Genomic DNA, 25,084 nt, shown 5'->3' with positions numbered 1-25,084 from the left:
GAACTGGCCCTGAGAGCCCCGAGTCCCGCCCTTCACCCAGGCCAGGAAGCGCTGGCCAGCAGGGAAGTGCAGGTGGGCAGACAGTGGCCCTCTCACTTCTAAGAGAGGGCCTGGGGCCTCCAGTCTCAGCCTGTGCCCTGCCCTGGGCAAACAATGACAGGAATGCACGCTGAGACTGCATGCCCAGCGAGCAGGCCCAGGCGGCCAGATGCCCCGATAGGGCTGCCTGCCCTTCACCCCACTCCCGAGCAAGCCAGTTTTCTGGCCTCTGGTGCTAACAGGCAAAGCTGCTTGACCCTTTCGGGGGTCTACCCCCAGGGTGCCCTCCGTGCCCTGGCACAGGGGCTGGCGGCCTCATTAGGCAGGTAGGTGGGGGGAAGAGCGGTGCTGGAGGGGAGACAGATGCCCTGAGGTCAGCATCGCACCCCATCCTGGCCGCACCCTCTGCTAACGTTGTTCCCTCCTGCTACATGAGGTCCCCAGTCACCGGCATCCCTCTCAGTGTGATGGCCGCTAAGAGGTCCCCACGTGTTCTTTGCTGCCACCTCTCGACCATCCTCCTAGGTGGGTTTGTCATTTCCACTGTGTATGAGGAAGCAGGTTCTTGGACAGTTGTGCTCACAGGAGGCCCTGCCGCCGGCTAAGCTAGGACTGGAGTCATCCTGCACAGGTCCCGTGGCCAAGTGCTACCCTCATGCCCTCCCACCACGGCCCCCAGGCCTGGCTGAGCGGGCACTCAGCTGCCTCGTTCATTCACCTTTGGGCTTTGAAGGGCTACAGCTCCGACCATGCGAATCTGCGAGGAAGGCCTCAGTGGTGCTGTTCCCAGCACAGGATGCCAGGCTTTCCTGCCCTAAAACCTCTCTCTGCTGGGGTGGGAGCCTACCCCCAACCCGTCCACCCCCATATTGGAGTCCCCAGCTAGCTTAAGCAAGCTCCCTTCTCTTTGGGCCCAGATATTTCCTAGACAGAACGCCCATGAGAAAGAACAGAAATAGCTGCAGGAGCCGGCAGTCAGCACGTGGTTAGGTGGCCAGGATGTGTGGACACCTGGGCACACGTGGGTTTTGTGTCCTGATTTGTGTGGCTTGGTTCCCTCACAGACTCCACGTCAGCACTGGGATCAAGGGGACATGCAAGACCCCTCTTCTGTCACTGCCAGAGTGGACACCAGAGGCCCTTCCTTTCTCCACGGTCTTCCTGTTTGAGTTCGTTCTTTCATAGCTATGTGTTCAAGTTTACGTGTGTTTGGCGGTGTCCAATCTGTGGCTGACCACGTCCAATGTATTTTTCATCTCTAGAAATTAGATTTGCACATTTTTATTTTCCATGTTATGTTTAGTTGATTTCCTCTAGTTTTTTTTGAGCATAGGGAATAGTCCTTGTCTACTAATTTGTTTCAACGATCTTGTTTACTAATTCGATTACGGTGTTATTTCTACATCGGTGTCAGTTGGCTGGTTTCCTTTAGTTACGAGTTTTATTGTCATGATTCTCTGCATCCCCGGTGATTTTTTATCAGAAGCCAGGCACTGTGAATTGCACCTCACCAGCTGTTAGACAATTTTTGCATTTTTACAATTATTCTTGAGCTTTGTTCTGGACCACAGTTACTTGCAAACAGCTGTGTTCCGGTTGGGTCTTGCTTTAAGGCCTGTGAGGTGGGACCAGAGCTAGGTCTAGTATAGAGTTAGTTCTTCCACTCTCAGGGTAAGTCCTCCCACTACTCCTCCAGTGCCACATGAATAACGAGGTCTTCCATGATGGCTGTTGAAAGAGGCACAATCTCAAGCTCTAAACGCCATTCCCTAATCCTTTGGGGTGGGTCTTTCCCTGGCCTTGGTCGTTGTGCTTCACACACAGCTGAATACTTAGGGAACCCTCTGCAGCCCCCCGCCCCCTGGGCAGCGGTCCTCTCTAAGGCATCCTCCCTATGAACCTCAGCCACCTTGACCATTCTCGACCCCCAACCCCATCTCCTCAGCTCAGGGGGAACCACCAGGTCCTGACAGGGTAACCCCGCCTGGAGCCGTGGACTTTCTCCAGATAGTAAGTGGGGGTGTTTTACTGGTTTCCCATTTCTAAGCGGTCATTGTCCTTTGTTGTCTGAAGTTCAATGTCTTGGTATTTCTTAGACACGTAAGGAGGGAGGGTAATCTATCAAGACAGAAAACTTTTAGACAATAACTACCTTCCTTGCTCAAGCCGAGTATCACAGAAAAAAATGCAGCCTGCCTTCATCTGATGCCACAGGCTGAGGACCACCCTGCTTGGCAGTGTCTGCCAGTGTCTGTCATTGTGACCCTGGGCTGCTCCTCTATCTCACAGGAAGATGTAGAGCCTGGAGCGGAGCCTGAGGAGGGAGCCTGGATTTCCAGCCCCACCGGGCAGTAACCAGACAGCGTCCCCGTCCCACCTTCACGCAGCCAAGGGGCCTGCTACAGATTAAATAACACTTTGAATTTCATCACAGTTTCTTGAAGGAGACACTATTCCTGAAGCGGCACTATTTATAAGAGCTAAAACGTGGGAACAACACGTATGTCTACCACCTGATGGATAAACATCCACACAATGAAGTATAATCTCGCAATCAAAAAATGAAGTGCTGACTCATGCCACCACACGGATGACCCTTGAAAGTGGTATGTGCCATGACAGAAGCCAGGCACCAAGGCCATGCTGCACAATTCCACCTGTATGAAATGTCCAGAACAGCAAATCCACAGGGTAGCTCGGTGGTTACCAGGGGCTGGGATGGGGGCAATGGGAGTGACTGTTAGCAGGTAGAGTTTCTTATCGGGGTGACACAAAATTCTTAAATTGATTGTAGTAATGGTTGCATAACTCTGGGAATAGAACTATACTAAAAACTGCTGAATTGTTAAAGAGAAAATAAGAGAAATAATGGGAGAAAATTTCCCAAGTTTGGCAAAAGAAATAAACAGGATTCAAGAAGCTAAGCAAACCCCAAACAGAACAAATGGAAAGAAATGCAAACAGAAACATACAAGTAGTGTTGTCAGACTTCCGAAAATGAAACACAGAAAAATTCTTGAAAATAGAGGGAGAAACAATGCCTTGCCTGTAAGGGGAAAACAAGTCAAATGAAAGCAGATTTGTCACCAGAAACTGTGGAGGCTAGAGGGAAGTGGCACGTTTCTCGAGTGTTGCAAAAAAAGAACTGTCAACCTTGAATTCTCTATCCGGTGAAATTATTCTTTAGGAATGAGAGGAAAGACATTCTCAGATAAGGGAAAACTGAAAGAACTTGTTGCCGACAGACGTTTCCTAAAAGAATAGCAAAGAAGTTCTTGAGGCAGGAGGGAAACATGAGATAACATAGAAAATACCTAGATTGGTCTCTGCTCTGGTTCCTGACACAAGGCTTCTGAAACCCTTGTAATTTTCTGGGTGACCTCATTGTCTTTTGTTCTAATGAGGTGACTCTGGGTGGCTCCTGGATGGTGGCTGGTCACCAGAAAGACCAACCATGATTAGAAGCTTGAGATTTTCAGCCCCACCACTGATTCTCCAGAGAGGGGAGGGTCTGGAAATGGAGTTAATGATGGATCATGACTCTGTGAGGGAGCACCTTAAAGTCCCAAATACGGGGTTCAGGGAGCTCACGGGTTGGCGAAGCTGTGAAGGGGCTGGGAGAGCGGTGCCCAGAGAGGGCGTGGAAGCTCCGTGCCCCTGGCACACGCCTCTTCCATCTGGATGTCCACCATATCCTTCATCACATCCTTGTACACAAACTGTAAATATAAGTTCCTCAGCTCTGTGAGCTGCTCTAGCAAATTAATGGAACCCAGTGAGGGAATTTGTGGGATCATGATTCACAGCCAGTAAGAAGCACGGGTGACAACAAACTTGCGATTGGCATCTGAAGTGGGGGAGGCAGTGTTATGGGACTGAGCCTGAATTGGTGGAGTCTGACGCCATCTCCAGGCAAACAGTGTCAGAAAGGAATTAACTGTGGGACACTCAGCTGGTGTTGGAGAGAACTGCTTCGTGGAGGTCAATCCCCCACATCTGGTGTCAGAGTGTGAGTGAGGCACAGTGAGAGACACGAGAGGGCTTGGCTTTTCCTACTCAAAATGATAAAAGAAGGACTCGGAATATCAGGAGGAAGAAAAAGCAAAAAGAGTAAAAATGTGAGTAAAGAAAACAGGCTTTTTTTCTTCTTGAGTTTTCTATATTATGTTTGATGACTGAAGCAGCAGGTATAACACTGTCTCGTGTGGTTCTTAATCTTGGTAGAGGACATTTTAAAAGTTATGGAAATGGGAGGGTAAAGACCACACGGCAGGAGGGACAAGTAATGTATGCATAACGTCATACCTACAGCAACCACTGAAACATCTGCACCAGGCCTAAAAAACAGAATTTCAAGTCAGAAAGAACAAGGTTTGCCTGTTTTCCACCATTTTCCAGCTGTGTGACTAAAGGCAAGTAACTCCAACTTGACTCTTTTTGCCTGTCTCCCCAGTTCACTTATTCTGCTAGTTTATGTGAGTATTTCAAGTGGTCCTGAACTAAGATATGTATGTATAGTTCCTGTCACAGTGAGTGGTGCAGACCATGTGCTCAGGATGTTAGCACTATACTCATTTATTACTTGTAAGTAAAGTTAAAGTTGGCCTTTTCCTTTAAAGACCCCCCATCCCAAGACACGAGGGCAGAGTCTGCTCTGGGGCTGAACCCACCGACAGCGTGTGGACGAGGCCGAGGGAAGGTCAGGTGGCGGCTCTCTTTAAACCTGACCACACGGAGCGCTTCATTCCCTGGGCAGCCTTCACCTCCTCCCAGTCCAGTCTGACGTCCGGAACGTCATCCTCAGGTTCTGGATCCTTCCTCAGGCCTCCCCTGGGCGAGGCGGCCACGATGGGCAGAGGGCCACACTCGTCCCGAAACTCTACAACGTGGAGACTCTTCTTATCAGCCAGCTGCTGGTGGGTTTCCTGGGCAAGACCAAATGGAGACACAGTCGGGCTGTGAGGTGACATGTAACTCGAAGGGCAGGGGCTTCCTTCAGCCAGAGGGAGGCCAGCAGTGACAGCACAATGCCACCTGGGGGGCTTACATACCCTTTCAGTTGATTCTGGGGTAACCTGTTGTGGGTGGAATGATCTCAGCCCCACCTCCCTGCATGCAACTGGGACGGAGGACAGGCCTTGACCCTTGGCCTTCCAAGCCCTCCCAATCCCATGCCAGGCCATGCCCAAAATCAGTGTGAAACTCATCACACCCCAGCTCCCAAGTCACAGGACATGAAGGGAGAAGATGCGAAGGACCCACAGACAAACAGTCGGCACCAGACAGGGAAATCACAGGACATACAACCTGATGAGAGCGTTGGGGGATTCATGACAGGAGGTTCCAGCAAAGGCTGGAAACGGGCAAATAAATGTAGCAGATGGTTTACTGATGGGACATTAAAGTGTGTATTGATATGTTCACTCTCATGCTTCCAGACTTTATGCCCACCCTGGACTATTCTAATTCTACACGTTTGAAGTTAGAAAGAGATGAGCTGTGTCATTAAGACAAAATAAAATTATTTAAATCAGTGTTTCTTAGCATCAATGGCATGTTACTTAAATTGGTGGCCTTTTTTTCTCTGGAGTAGCACATTAAATTACGCAACTATTTTATAGCTGATGGTATTTTAGAAGAGGCAATACGTAGCAATCGTATCAGAAGATTCAAAGCACTCACAGAAAACAAAAATACCGCACAGGTGAACGGCCCTTGAGCAGGACGAGGACCCATTTACAAGCAACCTGAGTCACAGCGAGCAATTCAGCCTTTCACAAGTTTAAGTTTAGAAGTGCTTTTGAAGGCTGTTTTGGACAATGTGTGCGTACACACACGCACGTGCACAGGCACACATAGCTGTTTAAAAAGCTCTTTCACTGTGTTAATTGACTTCAAGTTTTTTCTCCAAAATGTGTCAAAAATCCACAAAAACTAGTTATAGTATTTATATTTTTAAGTCAATACAGTTAAGGTGCTACATTTTATTAAAATAAATGATTATTTTAAGCATAAAAATTTCCTATTGTTATTCATTTTTGAAAAACACAAAAATATAGAAGAATGTACATCTGCTTTCCTAAACTTCCTTTCTGGAACACTAAGTGTGGGGGAAAGCTGAACACCAGTCAGCGGCTTGGAAATATCACTAGACTATAGTCGAACGCCGCAGCGAAAGTGTTAAAAAAAATATTTTAAACAAAGCTTTTTCTTTTAATGAATTTTCCTATTTCAAACAGCGACAGCTACACTTTTTCCATGGCTCATTTTATTCTAAAACAACCATGGAACTCTCTCAGCGTCAGGAGGCCTGTCCGAGTCATCAACAAACGGCGGCCAGCAGCCAATGGTGCCTCAGCCTGGCTGTGCGGCCCGCCCATCCAGCCCTGCTAAGACCTACCCAGCCCTTCAAGGGGAAGCCAGCCCGTCCTCTGGTGCTCTGCCCCGGGGAGCAGGGACCGCGAGCCCACTGGGCTGCGGGGAGGACAAAACCCAGCACACGAGTGCTCGTGTTCCTCTTCACTCGGTGTCTGTCTGAACCACGCACGCAGGCGCCGTGCAGACGGACCGAGCTTCTCGGGAGGCAGCTCCTACGAGTGGAGTTGCAACCAAAAGGATGAAACTAGGTAACAACCTCCTCTTTTTACCTGAATGTCTATGTTGCTGCAGCTTCAGAACAAGCATGTATTCTTTTCATAATAAAACACAGGTTGCAGTAACTGGCTTTTTAAAATACCTCATTTTGAAAGTCCAAAACACTCGTGAAGGATTTATTAAAGGTTCACTTTCACAAACTAACTCTTCAGCGACAGCACCCAGTGTCCTCAGGCACCCGGGACATGGGGGTCTCCCCGTAGGGGACGGAAGAACCCACTAGAGCTGGCTGCGAGCCAGGGCAGCCTTACCTGGCGAGCCAGCCCGTGGAAGAGGCCGCGGGTGAGGTTGAGCATGTTCAGGGACCCGGACACCTTGGCGTACATGTCTCTGATGCCGATGAGACGGCAAATGGTGATGATGGCCCGGTGACAGCGCAGGCCGTAGCCTAGGAAAAGAAACTCGGAGTCAGTTGCCCTGCTGGTTGGGCCCGGGCCCAGCACAGCCCATTCAGTCTGGCTTTATCACTTCCCAGCCATGTGACCCTTGACAACTTACTTAAATCATGACACTTATTTAAGCGAGATGTTCTTCGGATTAAAGAAATAATATAGGGCCGGCCCGGTGGCTCAGGCGGTTGGAGCTCCATGCTCCTAACTCCGAAGGCTGCCAGTTCGATTCTCACATGGGCCAGTGGGCTCTCAACCACAAGGCTTCCAGTTTGATTCCTCGACTCCCGCAAGGGATGGTGGGCTATGCCCCCTGCAACTAGCAACGGCAACTGGACCTGGAGCTGAGCTGCGCCCTCCACAACTAAGACTGAAAGGACAACAACTTGAAGCTGAATGGCACCCTCCACAACCTAAGATTGAAAGGACAACAACTTGACTTGGAAAAAAACGTCCTGGAAGTACACACTGTTCCCCAATAAAGTCTTATTCCCCTTCTCCAATAAAATATTAAAAAACAAAAAAAGAAATAATGTACATCAGTTTCTTGCACATGTGGGTCAGAAAACAGGGCTGTTCTGAAGAGTAATGGAGCTGCCTGGAAGGTCTCCTTGGCATTCTGCTAAGAACTACGGGCTAAGGAACACATGTGCCATCTGCTAGCCCCTTGCCTGCTGGGCTTCTGAGCAGAGATGTCCACTTTCTCCTTCTGGAAAAGCTCTTCGGCTTTGGTACCGCACCCTGCCTGATGTTCCCTTGGGCCCTCCTTCTTACCTCCTGACTGGCCTTCCTTCCCGACACGTGCCCCACTCAGTCTACCTATAACCCCTTTGCCAGGAAGAAAGCATTAAAAACATAAACCAAACACAGCACCCTGTTTAAAGCTCTCACTTCTCACTGTTCTCTGAATTTAAAATAAAATACCAAGAACTGCACCCCCACGAGCCCTCCGTGGCCTGCTGGCTCTCTGAGACCACCCGCCTGGCGTCCTCCCACCTCGAGGACTTTGCACTTGGTCTTCCTTCTCCCTGCACGGCTCCTTCTCACCTTCAAGGTCTCACTCAAAGACCTCCTCCTCAGAGGGGCCTTCTTTGACCCCAATACTCAAGGCAGCGCCCCGCAAACCGGCACCCTGATGCTGTTTCAGGCCTTGGCAGAAACTGTCACCCACTGTCCCCTCAGTAGAATGTGGGCTCCGTGAGAGCCGGCTATGGTTTGTTTACTGCTGTGTCCCCAGAGCCTAGAGCAGTACTTGGCAAGTGCAGATGGAATGAGGGAGAAAAAACAGCCCTGAGTTTAGATGCGAATGTTCTGGGGAGCCAGATATGAACGCGCCACCCTGCCTCCACCCGGGCAGCACTCCCCTGCTGGGACGCCCACTCAGCAGAGCTGATAGGAGCCCGAGGCAAGGCGTGAGTGCTGCCCAGCACCTGGCCACACGCGACACTGCACGACTGGCAGACACTGCTTTGCAGAACTTCCTGACGACGTTAAGCGAGGATTCACTGTACTTCGTGAAGCTTTCCAGGGGGGACTAAGTCAAAAACCATGTGTTTAATAACAGCTAAATGAATGTGTGCTGTACGGTTAATGCCTTGAGTGCCGTGTGAGGAATTAATACCACCCTGCCGCCAAGGCAGGGGCGTCCCCTGAGGACGTCGCATTCTCCATCCCCTCGGGGAGACCCACACTGCACAGCAGTGCATTAAAAGCCGCGACATTTATGAAGGCACACCGCAGCTTCTGACTGTCCTTATCCAGTTTCCCAGCTGGCGCTCTTTTTGGAGTAGCGCCTATTACTGTATCCTCCTTGTGGAAACAGGGACACTACAGCAGAGGTTAGGGCAGGCTGTCTATAATGTATCACACTGTTTGAGCTTCAAAATCACAAGATCTAGCCCCAGTGCACAGGTCAGGGGTTAGGCTATGGAGAAACCTGAGCAACACAGCATAGATTAGATGATGGGGAAGGTAAAAAACAGTAACCTCTGCAATTAAATTAAAATGGGAGCAGTCTTTCCAAAATCGTTCAGATATAAATATGTCTCAATCAACACTGTCCAACAGAAATATGACAGCCATGAATGCAAGCCATATATGTAATTTAAAATATCCTCAGATGCATTAGAAAAGTACAAAAAAGGTAACATTAATTTTAGTAATGTATTTTATTAACCCAATGATGTCAAACACATTTCATATAACTCTAGGTGTGTCTTAAAAAGTTTAGAAGGTAAAACATTGTATTTTAATATGCAATCAGTACAACAGTATTTCTGAGATAGTTGACATTCTTTTTGAATTCCGACTCTTTGAAAACCAGTGTGTATTTGGCACAGCAGGCCTCAGTAGCCACACAGGCTGGTCGCTAACATATGGGACAGGGCAGGTCCAGGCCTTGATGTCCACGTGTCCAACTCAGGACTCTTCGTAGTGATAAAGTAGGTGGTTTTCATCAGGCATGTGAACAATTAATTCTGACCTTAATGCAGAAGGCAAGGTCTGGTACACTCACACAGCTGGTAATGTATTTGGTTTTTTTCTGATTTATATCCATGCCAGAGCACTAGCAGAGTTATACCAGAAGCTTTGGTATCAAAAACTTAGATACAATGTTTTACCTTCTTCTGATCCAAACTTTTAAAGATATATCTAGTTACATGAAATCATTTTTCCTGTAAAACCACAGGCGAAATGCAAATCAGAATGTTCAAGAATCCTACACCCAGAGTGCACTGGGCATGACTGCCGCAGCCCCATGACCCTGAACTCGGCCTGCTGGCCCGCTCTCCCACCAGGCAGGAAGAAGGTCCATCTGTGCACCCAAGAGCCTAGAGTGCACCCGGCTGGCTCAGAAGTTCAATTAATACTAGGTGGTGACAGTAAGTGGCTGGAAGTGAATAAGCTATCACAGGACTGTCAGTGAGCTCTCCAGGGAACTACTGTTCCCACTTGCCCAAACCCAACTACTCACTCAGCTGCTACTGCCTATTCCTAATGTGCTCTTCCCACCTAGAATTACTCCTGGGACAGGCGGTGCTCATGGGAGCTGCGCAGGCTGATGACTTTATGTCCCCCAGAGCCTCAGCCATCTTAACTCTGACTTAGGCCTTTCCGTTAAGCATTTTCAAAATGAGTTCAAGTAAAGGTGAGCAAAGGTAGAGGACAGAACAGGATGGAACTGTTTCAACAGGATGGAACATTGTAAGTGCTCTATCTTCAACAAATTAGAAAAGTTTGTTAGTTACCTCTGGGTTGTTTCTTCATCTTGATGTGTGTCCTTTTAAACGTTAAAGAGATATCATGGAATACTGGAGGATAAAAACACAAAGATGAGCAGGATTAGATGTGTGGCTGTAATACCTTTGCAAACATCACAGAGCAACTAACAGGGCCCTAACTAAGCAGCCAGCACACAGAGGCCAAGGACAGGTGACAAATTCTGATGTCACCGATCACCACCCTCTTAGGAGAGAAAGTTTGTTTCTACATTTTACATGTTTATTGTAAAAACGTAGCAACAAGCAGAGAAAAACACAGATACCACCCTAGAGATACATTCCACATACAATGAACAAACGTCATCCTGCAAATCTTAAAAGAAAAGATAAATACTCACTTGTATGGCCTTCATATCGTTCTATATAATGCAAATAGTGAACTGCTCTGTTCTTTGCCTGAAAGAAAAAAGGAAAATGTTCTTAAAAACCTATCATTGCAACTTACATTTTCTCAGAGATTTCAAAACATACCTTTCATAAAATATTTTATTACGGAAAAGTTCAAACTTACACAACAATTGCAGCACACACTTCTAAAAGCTAAGGGTTTAATTTAAAAAACCCCACCCACAAGGGCACTATTATACCTCAAAAACGTAATTCTTTAGTGTCCTGAACCTCATGTCCGTGTGAGACACTCTCCCAGTTGCCTCACAATTTTGGTAACAATCACAACTGCAATGAAAAGAAGCTAAAGAGCACAGGAACTTCTGACACTGCTCTTCGTGAGGCATGGAAACTCAGGGGAAGGTTCTTTTTATTTGCTTTATTTTGTGGGCGATTCCCACGGTTCCACGGTTCCTAGCTTACTGATCTCTTGTTGTCAACAAAGGAAAAATGTACATACTTTTCTGAAAGCGTCCATCCGTTCAGTGGCTTTCCCAATGGCAAAACCTTTGTAAAAAAAAGCCAAAATATGAAAAGGAGCATAAATTTGGCATGTGATGTCTTTCACCGCATTTCAAGTTTTCGTTACCAGAATATTTCATAGCACTTCATTTTCCGTCTGCCCACAGAAAACCTGCTATCCAAAACGAATGACAAAGCGTGAGGCTACAGAGGTTTGCTTATCTGTTTTGGGACATTTTGGAAACAGTATTATTTGTAGTATCTATGAAATCCATAACATTACTTCTTATAAATCTCTAGGTAAAACTAAATATGCCCAATAAAGAATAAAAACCAACCACACCCTAAGTTAGTAAGATATGTGGCTTTGAACATTTTTGGAAGATGACAATAACCAGAAAGGTTGGGGAAAACATACATTGCTATAGTATAAAACCATGATTTCACTGGAACTTCCAAATGCAATTCAGAGTTCAACTAACTAGATGACAAAGTCAAGGATTCTTGAGTCTTTAAATGCTTGCCATGGTAACATGAGGTTTAATCACAAGTTAATGGAAATGCCTCTACTGTTTGCTGTCACCATTAATTATTTATTCTAAAGAACGTACTACATTTTTAAATTATACACAAGAAAGTAACATAAGACAATACTGCTCCATGAGATATATACGACATCCGAGAACCTGGGACAAATGGACTCCAAGTCTGAATTTAAATACAACAAATTAAATCATACAAGTCCTAGAGGAAAATATGAGTGAACTTCTTTATAATCTTCACGTGAAGGTTTCCTAAGAACAAAACCAGAAAACCAGACACGAACCCAGAAATAAAACACTGATAAGCTCGCTCTGTAAAGGTTTAAACGTCTTTGGATTTAAAACTTTCACATGGAAAAAATGAAAAACTAAGTCAAAAATATATGATAGACAAAGAGCCAAAGTCCTTAACTTCTAAAGAGCTGATACCATCAGTAAGGAAAAGGGCAATCACCCCAAAGGAAAATGGGCAAAGCACATCAACTGACAGATCTAAAGAGGAAATAGTTATGGGAAATAATCATGGTGTCAAACTCTCACGACTAAAGAAATGCAATTCAAAACTAAGAGGTATGTTTCACTAGGCTATTGAAGATCAGTAACGTCTGATTATATCCAGGGCTGGCAAGGCTGTGAGGGCACAGAACCTGAGAGTTCTGGCCACATTCAAAATGCAGCAATTTCACTGCAAGAAATTCCCTATCAATGTTCTTGCAAAAGTACAACAAATTACGTATGTAAGAAGCTCCTTATATAAATACTACAAAACTGGAACCAACATAAATATTCAGCAATAGGGAAAAGGTAACAAAAATTATACTTGGAACACTATGCAATGGACACAAAGAATGAGGAGGAATCTATGCTAATTCAGGAAGATCTCTGGGTGCAACATTAAATGAGAAAAGTAAGGCGCAAAATTATGAGTATAATATGATCCCTTTGTATAAATTTTTATTTTTATTTTTTATAAGTTTGAATTTTTAGCCAAACTGATGACATGTGTTGGGGAGCAAGATCTTAAATGCTCCCAAATTTTTTTAAAAAGATATGTAAATACAGAATTTCTGGAAAGATATAAAAGTAACTGTTAAGACTGGTTTCCTTTGGCAACATGCTATTCATATGTATTACTTGTTTTGAAAGTGTCAGTGTGGGTTAAATAGACAGTTTTCTTTCCCTTACCCATTCAGGAACAGTGGTACCTCAGTTTTCGAATGTCTCCATTGACGAACATTTCGGTTTACAAACGCCATAAACTTTATGGATCCATGGTATCATTAGATAGTAAAATTCATGCTAAATTTGCAGTTTTAGGGGATGATTTTAAAGGTCTGGAATGAATTAATCCATCTTGCATTATTTGCTATGGGGAAACCAAGCCTCGGTTTTCGAACATTTCAGAACTCGGTCTTCTGGAACGGATTACATTTGAAAACCGAGGTGCCACTGTATACATTTCAAAGCCAGATGTTCACTATGGAAACTTTACAGAAAAATATAAAGAAGAAAATTTAAATGAGTGGCAAACCTATGAATGAGAGTAAATGCTATTAACCTTTTCAGTGTGTATGTATATACTTCTGGTCTTTTCTTTGCATATAAACATACTTTTTAAAATCTGGGATATATCCAGTCTTATGAGTATGACGCTGTGTTTTTTCACTTAGCACTATTTTGTAAGTAAGTTTCCATAATTCTTTAGTGACTACAGAATATTACAGTGCATAGCTGTACTCTTTTTATAACGACACTATTGGAACATTTGGCCGTTTCTTTGCCCCTAACTTTTCACTATTCGACATAACACAATAGTGTCTTAGCCTTTTAAAACACCCGCTGCTCTTACAGGAAAGGGCCCATGTAGGAAGGTCTGTATCTTTTCCCTCTGAGGGATCCTATGTGTTGACCACAAGGTTTGTGTGCCTAAACCCGAAAAGGTGCCATCAGTAGAAAACGTCTGGCCAGCAGCATGAACCCATGGACTCCAGAGCGGAGCGCAGGACACGCCTGACCCCTCTGCCACCAGCAGCACATGCCATTCACCTGCGGCTCCTTTGCCATTCCCCACGGCGACCAGGACACGGACTGATCTCTTTCTTCCCTCTTTCGCTGTCATATTGAAAACATTTCTGACCTAAAAGACAAAATGTTTCATAAATATTATACCTTAAGACAAATCTCATACGGAATTGTAGTGGCCTCTATACACATGCACACACACACACTACACAGCTCAATGTACCCCATTTTAATGAATGTACACCAAGGAAAAAGGCTGCTGATTAAACTTTGACAGTTTATAACAGACTGGCTATAACACATATCCCAGTGTCAGAGAGGTTAAAATAGGAAAAAAATGTGCATCTCAGAAATAATAAAATGCAGTATACAGAATGAGCGTAGGACTGGATCTCTACGTCAAGGATGAAGCTCACCTGAGGGCAGAAAATTTGAACCACAGGAAAACCTGCATATTGGTGGTGGGGGGGGGAGCATATTTAAAAGGCCAGGACCATGAAACTGTTAACTAAACCACTTACATGGCAGCCCCTTTCCCGTAAAATGAGGTTAAAGGAAAAGGGAGCTGGAGTCTACTCCTGTGGGTCATCTTACAGGAAATAACCCGTATATATGAGAATTTTTCAAAGGGATTCACTTCCAAAAGGTATACACGGGGACCCGGAGCCAAATACTTGTATTTTAAACTGCATACCGCAATCCGGATTGAAGAAATACACAAATTGAATCCCAGACTCAATGCATGTGGTGGTTAGCGCTGACTATTTGGCACCGGCCCCAAGGGAAGACACCCTGGAAAGCAACTGACATTCATTCGATACAGGCTTCCGTTTCTGGGGCCTGCCAGGTGACCCCCACCACAAGCCAGACATTCACAGCACCCCCACTTTCTACCCCACTCACGGCTCCTCCCAGTTTCTGCTCCCTGAACCGATGCCAGACACCACTGGTTTGTAATTCCAGGACAGCTTGCTAATGCTACTTTAGCTTTAGGAAGGAGGAAATCAAGATGCAACCACCAAATTCTGTTTCCGTCGATGCCACCTAAGTTGCCTTGTCATGACACCTCAACTGGTATCCCCCTCAAAAGGGCAGCGGCAGCCAGGAGAGCAACATCAAGTGACGAGATCAAGAGTCATTCTTTTCTTACCTGAATCAGCTCTGTGTCTCAGAAAAAGGCTGGCATCCAGGTTTTCCTCACAGTTGCTTTTGCCCCAGCCCCTCCACCAGCCCCAACCTCCCCAGTTCTCCAAAGGCCTGGCTGGGTGCTGAGCTCAGCGTGCCTACCTCGAGTATCCTGGTGTCAAAGTCCTCATAGGTCTCTGCAGACAGAAAAGAAACAGGCATACAGACATGCGTTCTCTACAATCAGCGTGTGGGGCATTTTCAGCACAGCCACCATCATGGTGTTTAAGCGAGAAACCACCTCGGGCCCCTGCAGCCACCTCGCAGGCCATGCCCCAGTCCTCCAGCACTAAACTCACAAGCTCGGCCACCAGTTCCCTGACCACATCCTCCTGCCCCTGAGGCTGCCCGTGCAATGGGGCCTGGAGCTCCCCAGCACCTCCAGACTCTTGGCCACCATTTTCTCTTCCCTCTCATCCTCTGGTCCCACTCAGCCAAGACACGACAGTCCAACATTTCCACCAGGCCTTGTGCACGTCCCTACCTCCCTCTTCTCCATCATACGTCCAGGCCTGAGTGAGTGCAGCTGTCCAGCCACAGGTGGCCTGCTGGGTGCTACGGGAGAAAAGTCACAGCAGGGTACATATGCGGGCCACTAACCATTCATGGGCTGCAACTCAGTCAAGTGTTCCTGCCGCCTGTCAGTCATTGTAGTCAGGCCTCTCTCTACTCACCACACAGCCGCTCAAACATGGCTGTGTTCTTTTATTAACTTTTTAGTACAGAAAATTCCAATCATATACAAAAATAGAGAGAACCACTGAATGACAGCTTGTATACCCATCAGCCAATTTCAACAATTATCAAGTCATGGTCAGTCTTCTTTCTTCTAAGCTGTCCAACTCCCACTCCATCAGATAATTCAGAAGGCAGTCCCGGGTACCCTAACTTCTCCTCACAATATTCTGGTGGCCGTCACCCTCCTTTCAGCAGATGACCCTACCCCTCCACGCCCCAGATTGGCTGAAGCCACCGGACAGACAGCACTCACACACCCAACACACATTTCCACCACCACAACCACAGGCTCACCTGACTCTGTCATGAGTTAATCCTTTCATCTACACTTTGGATCTCGGCCCCCCATTAGAGACTTAGCCAATTGGTTTTTTTCTCCCCTTTCCGTATCTTCCTCCCAACTGAAGCGTTTAGTTCAGCTCTAAGCATATCTGCCTATCTCTCCTTCTCAACCTCTGCTGTTCTCTTCAAGGTAAACTTAAGAAAGCTGTCAAACTCTCATCTATTTCTTCATCTCCTCCTCAAGAGTGAATTTTCCACATGGTTTTTCCTTCTCTACATACTTGAGGGGTGGGCGGAGGGCTGTGTTTTCTAATTTGGCCTAATAAGAATGATCACTTTTTTCACGCGTGCTTTTCTGAGGCTCAATGACAACTATCTGGCTTATCCTGCTACGGAAGCAGCACTCCCACGCCACCTGCTCCACAGACACTCATGACCAGCAGTCTGCAAACGACCTGTGGAGATCCATACCGTACACCACCACACTTAAGGCTCCGAGAAGCCACACAATAACAGCAGCAACACCCAGTGCTCTGCACCCTGCTTATGGACTACTTCTTGGTTATAGGCCTCCAGTGTTCCATGAACTGCACTCGGATAACAAGGTGAAGTTATTTCAATAACGTTCAAATTCTTTTTTGGAAAATAAGCAACCTAAGCAGTTAGTAAATAAAATCGTTGTAAGGAATTCTAGAACTATAAGTACTCTCTGTCACAAAGGTAAGCAAAACCAGAACTCTGCTACCTCCATTGGGACCGGGGTCGGGGGGGCCAAGACTGACACCTCCCCACGTGCTTCCGCTCCAGCCTCGCTCGCGCTTAACCTTCATCTTCCTTTTCCGGTCCCACTCTTCCCTCTGCTGGATCATGTCAGCCTTCACCTTTTCCTGCTCCTCCTTGCTTCTCTGGGCAATGGTCTGCACGGCTCCATCTCTCATGAGAGGGACATTCAAACCAGGCCACAGGAAGCCACTGTGCCCTGAAGGTTTGAAAACATATATGAATAAGAATTTTAAAAAATCGTTTATTTCCTGAGTGTTCAAATGCCAGGCAATGAGTGTACAGGTGACACTGCTGGTAGGAGTGCAGACTAACAGTCCCCTGGCAGGCCACTTGGCACGTCTATTACCATTTTCAGTGTACCTACCCTAATAGCTAGCGATTGCACTTCATGGCATCTCCTCCAGACACACCCCTATACAGGCACGAGGCACGTGTGTGCTTGGAGAAAGATGTCCACAGAAATGTCATCGTAAAGGCAAAAAATGGAAACAACCCAGACGTGCAGCCCCATGGGAGTGGTTACATGAACTACAGTACGTCCAACGACGAAACCTCCCGCACTCATTTGAAAGAATGAGGGAGCTCTACAGGTTCTGATGCGGAACCATTTCCAAGACCTATGACTGAGGGGAAAAGGTACCTTACAAGACAGTATGTACCATGTGACCTAATTTAATTATTTTTGAAAAGAAGAAAAAAGATCTATTTCTCTTAGGGTTTGATGTATATAAAAGCATTTTAAAAATGACAGAAGGAAATACACCAAGATGAGAGCAGTTGTTTCCTCAGGGAGACAGCTGGGGGCGGGGGATAGCGAAAGGATGTCAGAGGGACAGGATGTCAGAGGGACGTAGGCTTCTCTATGTCTTTGACTTTTTCATTGAGAAGTATACAAATATAACTGTTACAATTTTTTAAAATGTTACAAAATACAAGGCAAGTCACAGAGAAAACCATCCAAGCAGACATGCAGTGAGTAGAACAGTGAAGGTGTTTTCTTCATGCCTGGAAGGCTATTACTATCACAGATCATTTGTCAGCAGCCACAGCACAAAATGTTGATTTAAACGCACCATACCATTTTCACTCTTCAAAACACACAAGGCTAAACAATCGTGTGTTCCCGGGGTTGGCACGGTAAGGGCCATGGGCCCAAACCAGCGTACTTCTTTCTATACATTGTTCTACCGGAACAAGCTCGGCCAATTTGATTATGTATCGTCTATGACTGTTTGTGCCCCAACAGCAGAGCTGACTGGTGACAACCAGACCACGTGGCCCACAAAGCTGGAACTATTTACTATCTGGCCGTTTGCACAGTTTGCCAACCTTTCATTTATTCCAGCATCTATCACTGAATCATAGGTCTTTGAGGGAAGGGATTGTCACAGCAGATGCCACACAAGGGCACTAAAGCCTTGTTGATGAATGAATGAATGAATCCCCTTCGATGGGGTTTTCCTCCCCCAGAATCATGGGGTAACAAATAAGCTGCAGATCCTAGTGCCCTTCAAGAGAAATGTTTTGATGCTTCTAGATCGTAAAAATATCTATAAAATTTGAGGGAAAAAACTTTAAAAAGACATTAGCTGTTTTTCTAAGTGATTTTACCTTCACCAATGATCTGCCCCCTGTTCAAATCCTTCCTTTTCTTCTTCTTCGTTCTCTTGCCTCTCCCTTTTCTTGCTCCAGCGCCAGTCTCTGCTAACGCACCTTTCCAGAGCTCGTCTGCTGTCACTGCAATGAGATAGGTGGTTGTTTTTTTAAATTTTCAAGCAGTGATCTCTGGTCTCCTATTGAATAAAAAAAGGCCAGAAGACGCCAGCTCCACTTGTACCACGGCAGCAATGAAAGCAGTTAATCATTCTCTGCACATGTCACGTGGTCACCTTTGGAAAACCCGAGGAGACAATCCTACTTTCAAAGAATACGCCTTCACAAAAGATGGCGATGACACTGCACTGGAGAAGTGGAAAAATGTATAATACATCACTGCATGAAATGGCGGCAAACCCAAGATTTCAGGGCAGTAGCGTTCCAGGTGAGTTTATTCTTTTTGATTTTCTGTATTTACCAAATCATTTAAAATAAGTTGGCTTTACAAGCCTAATTTCTTTTAATTTGCCTAATGCTGAGTTGTAAATTCACTCTCCATTTATTACAAGCTCATTTCAGTCCAGATTGGACTCTTTCAAGTACAGGTCAGAGTAGTTAACAAAATGCCTACTTAAACTCTTCCTGATTAGATGCCCTATCTCCTCAACTGAAGCACAACTGGAAACAGACTCTGGGAGCATTCTCGCCGGGGGTCTAAGTCAGCCTCAGGTGCCCCAAACGAGGGGACTAAAGTCAACTAGTGGTTCCCAAAGTATATTACAAACACGAGTGGTGGCATGTGAGATAATTCTACAAGGAACAAGAAAGAACATTTTTGTGTTACTAATACATCACAACTAATCACGAAAGTGTTAATTCATTTAAGGAAGAAGAAAAATTAAGATACAAAAGCACCTTTTATTTTCCCATGTCATGAAATGGGAAGTTGGTGGCCAGTCTACATACATTTTGTGAAGAAACTGTAGGGTCTATACTGTTGGCACACCGAGTTGCTGGGCGAAGAAATCCAGCAGTGTGTCTGTAGCGCATGGCTCAAGCTGCTGAAATGACGGTTGTCCCTGGTTCCTGGAGATGACAAAGGGCCTGGAGGTAAATAGAACAAAACTTTGAGTGAGACGCTCCGTGGCTGTGGAGAGATACTGCCAGCACCATATAATTAACCGTTCCTAATAAAAATAAGTCACTAAATTCCTGACTGTTTCAGAATCAGGTTTTGAGGACAGTCTTTCTTTTAAAACAAAAACAGAATTTTGGACTGATAACCTACATGGACATTCTAGTTAGAGCAGGGACGGAGCACACACACAAGGGATGCAGCTGTCTGGCGGAGGAGTGGACCTGCCCACACCGGGGTTGCTCCAGGCTCTGCTGTGTGCAGCTGGACAATGGAAAGGCCAATGGGGAGCAAAGACCTGCCCATGACCTGGCTAGAAGAGCAGGGGCAGAACAGCGCGGACCATCCTACCCTCTTATGTAAGAAATAAGGAGGGTGTGAGCACACTTTACAGACTAACACGAGAAGCACACACAAGAAACTGGTAACAGCAGAAGATGGGACAGATGCATCTGAGGGTAGATGTGAGACATTTGCTTTTTTGTGGATTTTGGGGGAATTTTTTTAATCATATGCATGTATCACTTTAAAAAAATGTTTTTAAGCAGTCATGTCCTAGAGGCAGCCATTTCATCAGTGCCCTGGACGCTGGTGTCCTGTGAGGAAGGTGGCAGGGATGACAGCAATCAGTGGACTCAAGGAAACGGAAATATTGGTTAGAAAAAGTGTTTCTAACACAAACTTGAGCTCTGCATTTCACTGGAGAGTCCAGTGACTGTTAGAGAATCAAGGAGGGCGATTAAAACAGCCCTTGAGAAAAAAAAGGTTACTCAGGGGTGCTGGGCTTGACAACCAGAAAGCCAAAGAGGGACAGCAGCTATTCTCCAGTCTCTGAGAAATCATGAAAAACACAGTAACAACCGCTTCATGTCTATGGATTTTACAGAAATGATTTTACAAAGTGACAACAAGAAAGAATCTGGTTGAACATAAGGGAAAACTGATAGTACATGACTACAATAGCTATTAAAATAGCTCCACTGTATACAGACATTGAAAAGTAAAGATCATTTCATCCAACCCCTTCATTTCACAAGAAACTTAGGCTTACAAAGTGAGGGATTGTCCAAAGTCATGAGACTAGTTAGTCGTTGAGATTTAAACACCCATTCCAATCACAGATGAATTACTCAACGGCAGGGAGGTGGAGGCTGGCTCAGACCATCATGAGGTAGCTCACTTAGTGAATTACTCAATAAAAAGTAGACAGAAAACACTGGCTTTTCATTTTAAATAAATACAGGGCTTCAATGATCATTCCAAACCCCCTTCTGTTGGACACATTTTAGCTTTCCTTATAACTTCTTCAACTTTCAATAAAATATCAAGTACACACGAATTTTATCTTGCACAGTTTACTATTGCAATCTCTGAAATACTTCAAGAGTGTAAAAATCACTACCATCCGATTTAGAATTCTTTAATCTTTTTCAAAAGATCAAAATACTATTCATAGCTAATGATGTATTTAGCCTAAAAAGGCCCACTTGTCAAAAGTTAAAAAAAAAAAAACTTGTGGGTTTAGAAATCATCTCTTTTAATATACTGCTGCTACAATGGAGTTTACTTAAATTGTGTTGTGATTTGTAAAACAGGAAATGGCAGCAGCTGGTGCTAAGTCACATGCTGAAGCTCAGTTACAGATTATTACCCACCAAGGATCAATGACCACTTTTGCTCTGATCCTTTCAATTCTTGTTAATTTCAAACCATGATGACCACATCTCAGGAAACAGTCACCATGGAGTCCACAGAGGGCCAAGCCCAGGAAGCCCCGTGGGTGGACCTCTGCAAAGACACAGTTTGTCCTTGAAGGTTTCACTTCAGTGTCAAACAGTTTTCACCAGTGAAGAATTTCTTCCTTCTAATTTAAGTCTTTCCTATTAAACCAAACTGGTTAACTAGTGATGTTTGAGAGATTTAAGAAAAATTGTTGCTGTTTCTGACCAACCTGTTGCAGCATTTAGAAAATACAGCAATAGGTTCAAAGAAAACAAAGCCACTTTCTAAAAACAAGGCAATTATTAATTCTAGGAAAAAGAAAATGTTGTAGAGAAATGTAATGACAGAATTCTACCAGCTCGGCTGTGAATAATATATACATAACCTTCATAATGAAAACACTGTCCATGGAACCCATCAAAATTGTGCATACAAACCATGTGGGGAAATAGCAGGGATGCTGGTATAAAAACTCTTCAGTTAGCATAGCATTGTTAACAGAGAAAAGCACAATATACAGAGTCTACTTGGAAAGAGAACCTGAAGAAAGCTCAAAGGATGGAGGGTCACTGGAGGATGGGAAGAAGCAGGAAAGGGAAATGGTTTTAAGACATAACCCTTTTGGTGCTCTGTGGACATACAATATTTTAAGAACCAACAGTCTTCAAAGCAGAGACTATTGTCCCCATTTTATAGACAAGGAACCTGAGGGGTGACATTTGCCCATGGTCGCAAAAGCAGGACGTGCTGATGCACAAAACTGTCGCTGTGCTGCCAGTCAGTGTTCCTTGCCATCCCGGCCCTTCCTCAGGGCTATGGCCTCAGCACTCGTCCCTGGCCTTCCCTACATCAGCTCAGGTCGGGGACACTGCCTGGATCATAGTAGTAGTGTATGAACGAATGAATCACCCAACCAACAAATGAACAAATACAGGGAAGCGCCCAGCCCCACCAGGCCTCTCTGCTGCCATCTCCAGCAAGGCGTACGGGCATCTGGGCAGGTGGGGTTAGCACTGAAAGGGGCCAACACTAGGGGTAAAGCCCGGCAGGCAGAGTTTCAGAAGCTCGAGGATATAATGAGATTTCAATTCCGCCCTAAGCAGAGTCCATGTGGAAAAGGCAGGATGTAATGACCACAGGCACAACATGGGCTTGGCAAGGGTCGGCTTCTCCTTTCTGGGGAGTGACCGAGGAGAGGGCCCTGCGCTTGCTCGGTGGAGAACCAGAGGCCTCTACAGAGACTGTTAGGAGGAGACATCACGGCGCCCAGACAGCTTAGGCCCCAGTCCTGCCACTTACTGGCGGTGTGACCTCGAGCGAGTCACAGCCTGTCAGAGACTCACTCACCATCTGTAAAACAGGAATAACACTGGTGTGAGGACCAACCAAAATACCATGTCACAAGCCTGGCACACAGTAACCACTCAATAGATTGTAGCTACTTTTTTAAAGCCTTGAACTATAACAACTGCAACCATAAAAAACTTGAAAACTACTCTGTAGACCCTATAAATTTCCATTATAAAGGATGTGCCTTGTTCATTTATATTTCTATACACTACATAAAGTACTCTAACATTAGCTCTTATAAGAAAAGGTCGTCAGATAAATGAACCTCACCAATGCTGAGAACAGTCTTCAATGCCAAAGTGGAAGCTGTTGGAAAGGTGTTTGCGAAAAGCTTCCTGGACCATAAATGACCTGTAAATTAAAAAAAAAAAAATTAAAGCTACATCTCTACATGAAAAGGAACTTTGAAAACAGTGACACCTGTATTGATATTAATATCTATAGAATAAAAGAACCAAGACAAGTGAATAAGTAATTTTGGGGCTCCACGACCACCTGCCCAAGTAAGTGACACCACGTCACATCTTCACTCTCACATCTAACCAGTTACCAAGCCCTGTACATTCTCAAAACTCAGTCCATCTGTCAGCTGTACCACATGCCCTCATGCCCCTTGTTCAGGCCTCACCATCCCTCAGCCACACGGGACCACAGTCTCCAGTCATTCTCACCGCTTCTGGTCTCTTCCCCTCGCATTCACCATCTGCTGTCAGGCAGCCCTCTCTGAAATGACAGGTCTGGACACTTCACAGCCCCCCCCCCCCCCGAGAGACCATTCTTTGGCTGCCGACTGCGTGCAGAACAAAGCCAGAACCCTCAGCACAGTGCCCAGGCCAGCAGCTTGGGGCCTACGCTGCACCTCAGCCTCACCTCCTCACCCTGTCCCGCCTCGCCAGACTCAGTCTTGAACACGCTCCGCTCTTGCATCCTTCCGTGTCTGGTATGTTCTCTGGTTGTCTGAACAGCACCCCTTGGTCAAGCGTCCCTGACTCCTCCAGGGCTCCCTCAGCACGCTGCTCCCCCGCCTCCTCTGGAGCCCCAGTGCCCGGCTGTCACTGTACTGTGTGCCACTTCACACAGCACCGTGCTTCACAGGCTGACAGCATTTACCGCAACTGAGTCATGAAAGGGGTGCCAAGGCAAATCAGTGGGGACGGAATGATCTTTTCAACAAAAGGTGCTGGAACAACTGAATCTCCACATGCTACTTCACATCATATATAAACATTAACTCAAAATGGATCAACGACATAAAGAGCAAAAACTGTAAAACTCTTAGGAAAAAAACAAGGATAAATCATCATGACCTTGGTTTGGCAATGATTTCTTAGACATGACACTAAGAGCAAAAGCAATAGAAACCAAGAATAGACAAATCAGACTTCATTAAAATATACAACTTCTGCGCTGCAAAGGACACTATCATGAAAAGACAGCACACAGAAGGGGAGAAATTTTTTGCAAACCACGTATCTGTCTCGGAATTTGTATCTAGAAAACATAAAGGACTCTTACAATTCAGTAATAAAGAGAACCCAATTTAAAAATGGGCAAAGATTTAAGCAGCCATTTCTGCAAAGAACACATACCAATGGCCAATAAGCAGTAAGAAAAGATGCTCACTGGCCACCAGAGAAACACACATGGAGACCACAGAGCGATGCCATTTCGCAGCCCCCGGGAGGACCACAACCAAAGGGCCGACAACGGGGGGACTCCCGCCCCGCGGGACGACAGCGGACGGCGTCCTCCGGGGACAAGCCGCCCACGGCGGGCGCAGGAGGACGGTGACAGCAAAACCACCGACACCGGAAACAGCCCTCCGTGTAAGGCTGGCACCGGCCAGCCCCGGATCTCACACGACTGGCACTAGTCCTGCGTGGCACAGGCTGCGGGCCGCCCTCCGCCCCGAACCCCGCGTGGACATCACCAAATGAACCGGTGGGTCCGAAGGGCGACGCGCGGGCGGTTCCCGGCCCCCTCCGCCCAGCACGCACGAGCGGTCTGAGAACTGCCAGGGACCTGGGACGGCGTCCACTTCACCCTCACGTTACAGTCGGAACCCACGACTCAGAGAGGGTGCGGCGCGCACGGTCACACGGCGGGTCCGGGCGGGACAGGGCCCGGCGTGAGGAGCCCCGCGGCTGTCCGTCCGGGAGCCCTGCCTTCAGCCCCCGCCCCGCGTCCGGGCTCTCACCTGCCGGCGCGCCGCACAGGGCAGGGAGGCAGCCCGCCGCGCGCACCGCCGCCGCCATGGTGGAGCCCAGAGCGCCTCGCCCGGGCAGCCCTCCCCACCGCCTGCCGCGACTGACCGCTCCGCGTCACACGGCGGGCCTCGGCCCGTGGCTGGATTCCCGGGGCCGGACGGCCGCGCCGCAGCGCAGCCCGGGGTGGGAGACCGTCCGGACGGGCCACACGGCTGAATAAGTCCGGTGCAGCCGCGGACAGCCCCGTGGGGGTCCTCGGGCGAGGACCCGAGGGCGGGGCTCGGGCTGGCTGCGCTGTGGGCGGGGCTCG

The 25,084-nt window shown here is 46.5% G+C and overlaps 1 protein-coding gene across 4 annotated transcripts; it reads right to left on the bottom strand.

Annotated features, from left to right (window-relative positions):
* Positions 1 to 1,306: 1,306 nt before the first annotated feature.
* MRPS5 (mitochondrial ribosomal protein S5) lies at positions 1,307 to 25,031 on the bottom strand. Of its 4 annotated transcripts, none has more exons than XM_081069358.1 (13): positions 24,765 to 25,029; positions 22,838 to 22,918; positions 19,327 to 19,464; positions 18,376 to 18,501; positions 16,727 to 16,960; positions 15,064 to 15,098; positions 13,801 to 13,891; positions 11,211 to 11,257; positions 10,702 to 10,759; positions 10,331 to 10,393; positions 6,945 to 7,081; positions 4,710 to 4,964; positions 1,307 to 1,767 (listed from the first exon to the last, which is right to left on the bottom strand). In XM_081069358.1, the coding sequence occupies exons 1-12, from the start codon at positions 24,820 to 24,822 to the stop codon at positions 4,740 to 4,742; spliced, it is 1,293 nt and encodes a 430-aa protein (XP_080925484.1). In that variant the 5' UTR covers positions 24,823 to 25,029; the 3' UTR covers positions 1,307 to 1,767; positions 4,710 to 4,739. The 4 variants fall into 4 exon arrangements, with proteins under 4 accessions (XP_080925484.1, XP_080925483.1, XP_080925482.1 ...); XM_081069357.1 differs by lacking the exon at positions 1,307 to 1,767 and adding an exon at positions 4,190 to 4,376; XM_081069356.1 differs by lacking the exon at positions 1,307 to 1,767 and having other exon boundaries at positions 4,589 to 4,964; positions 24,765 to 25,031.
* Between the last annotated feature and the right edge of the window lie 53 nt (positions 25,032 to 25,084).

Source organism: Rhinolophus hipposideros (assembly GCF_964194185.1).
Source record: "Rhinolophus hipposideros genome assembly, chromosome: 12".
NCBI classification, from domain to species: Eukaryota; Metazoa; Chordata; class Mammalia; order Chiroptera; family Rhinolophidae; genus Rhinolophus; species Rhinolophus hipposideros.
The sequence above is the reverse complement of the archived record's forward strand: the minus strand, read 5'-3'. Positions and strand labels throughout refer to the sequence as shown.

Coding starts and splice junctions, on each gene's coding strand:
- MRPS5 (XM_081069356.1), bottom strand. CDS start 24,822: ATGGCGGCGGCGGTGCGCGCGGCGGGCTGCCTCCCTGCCCTGTGCGGC. Junction 18,502..19,326: donor CTACAGTTTCTTCACAAAAT/GTATGTAGACTG, acceptor ATCTCATTGCAG/TGACAGCAGACGAGCTCTGG. Junction 10,760..11,210: donor GGATGGACGCTTTCAGAAAA/GTATGTACATTT, acceptor TTTTTCTTTCAG/GCAAAGAACAGAGCAGTTCA.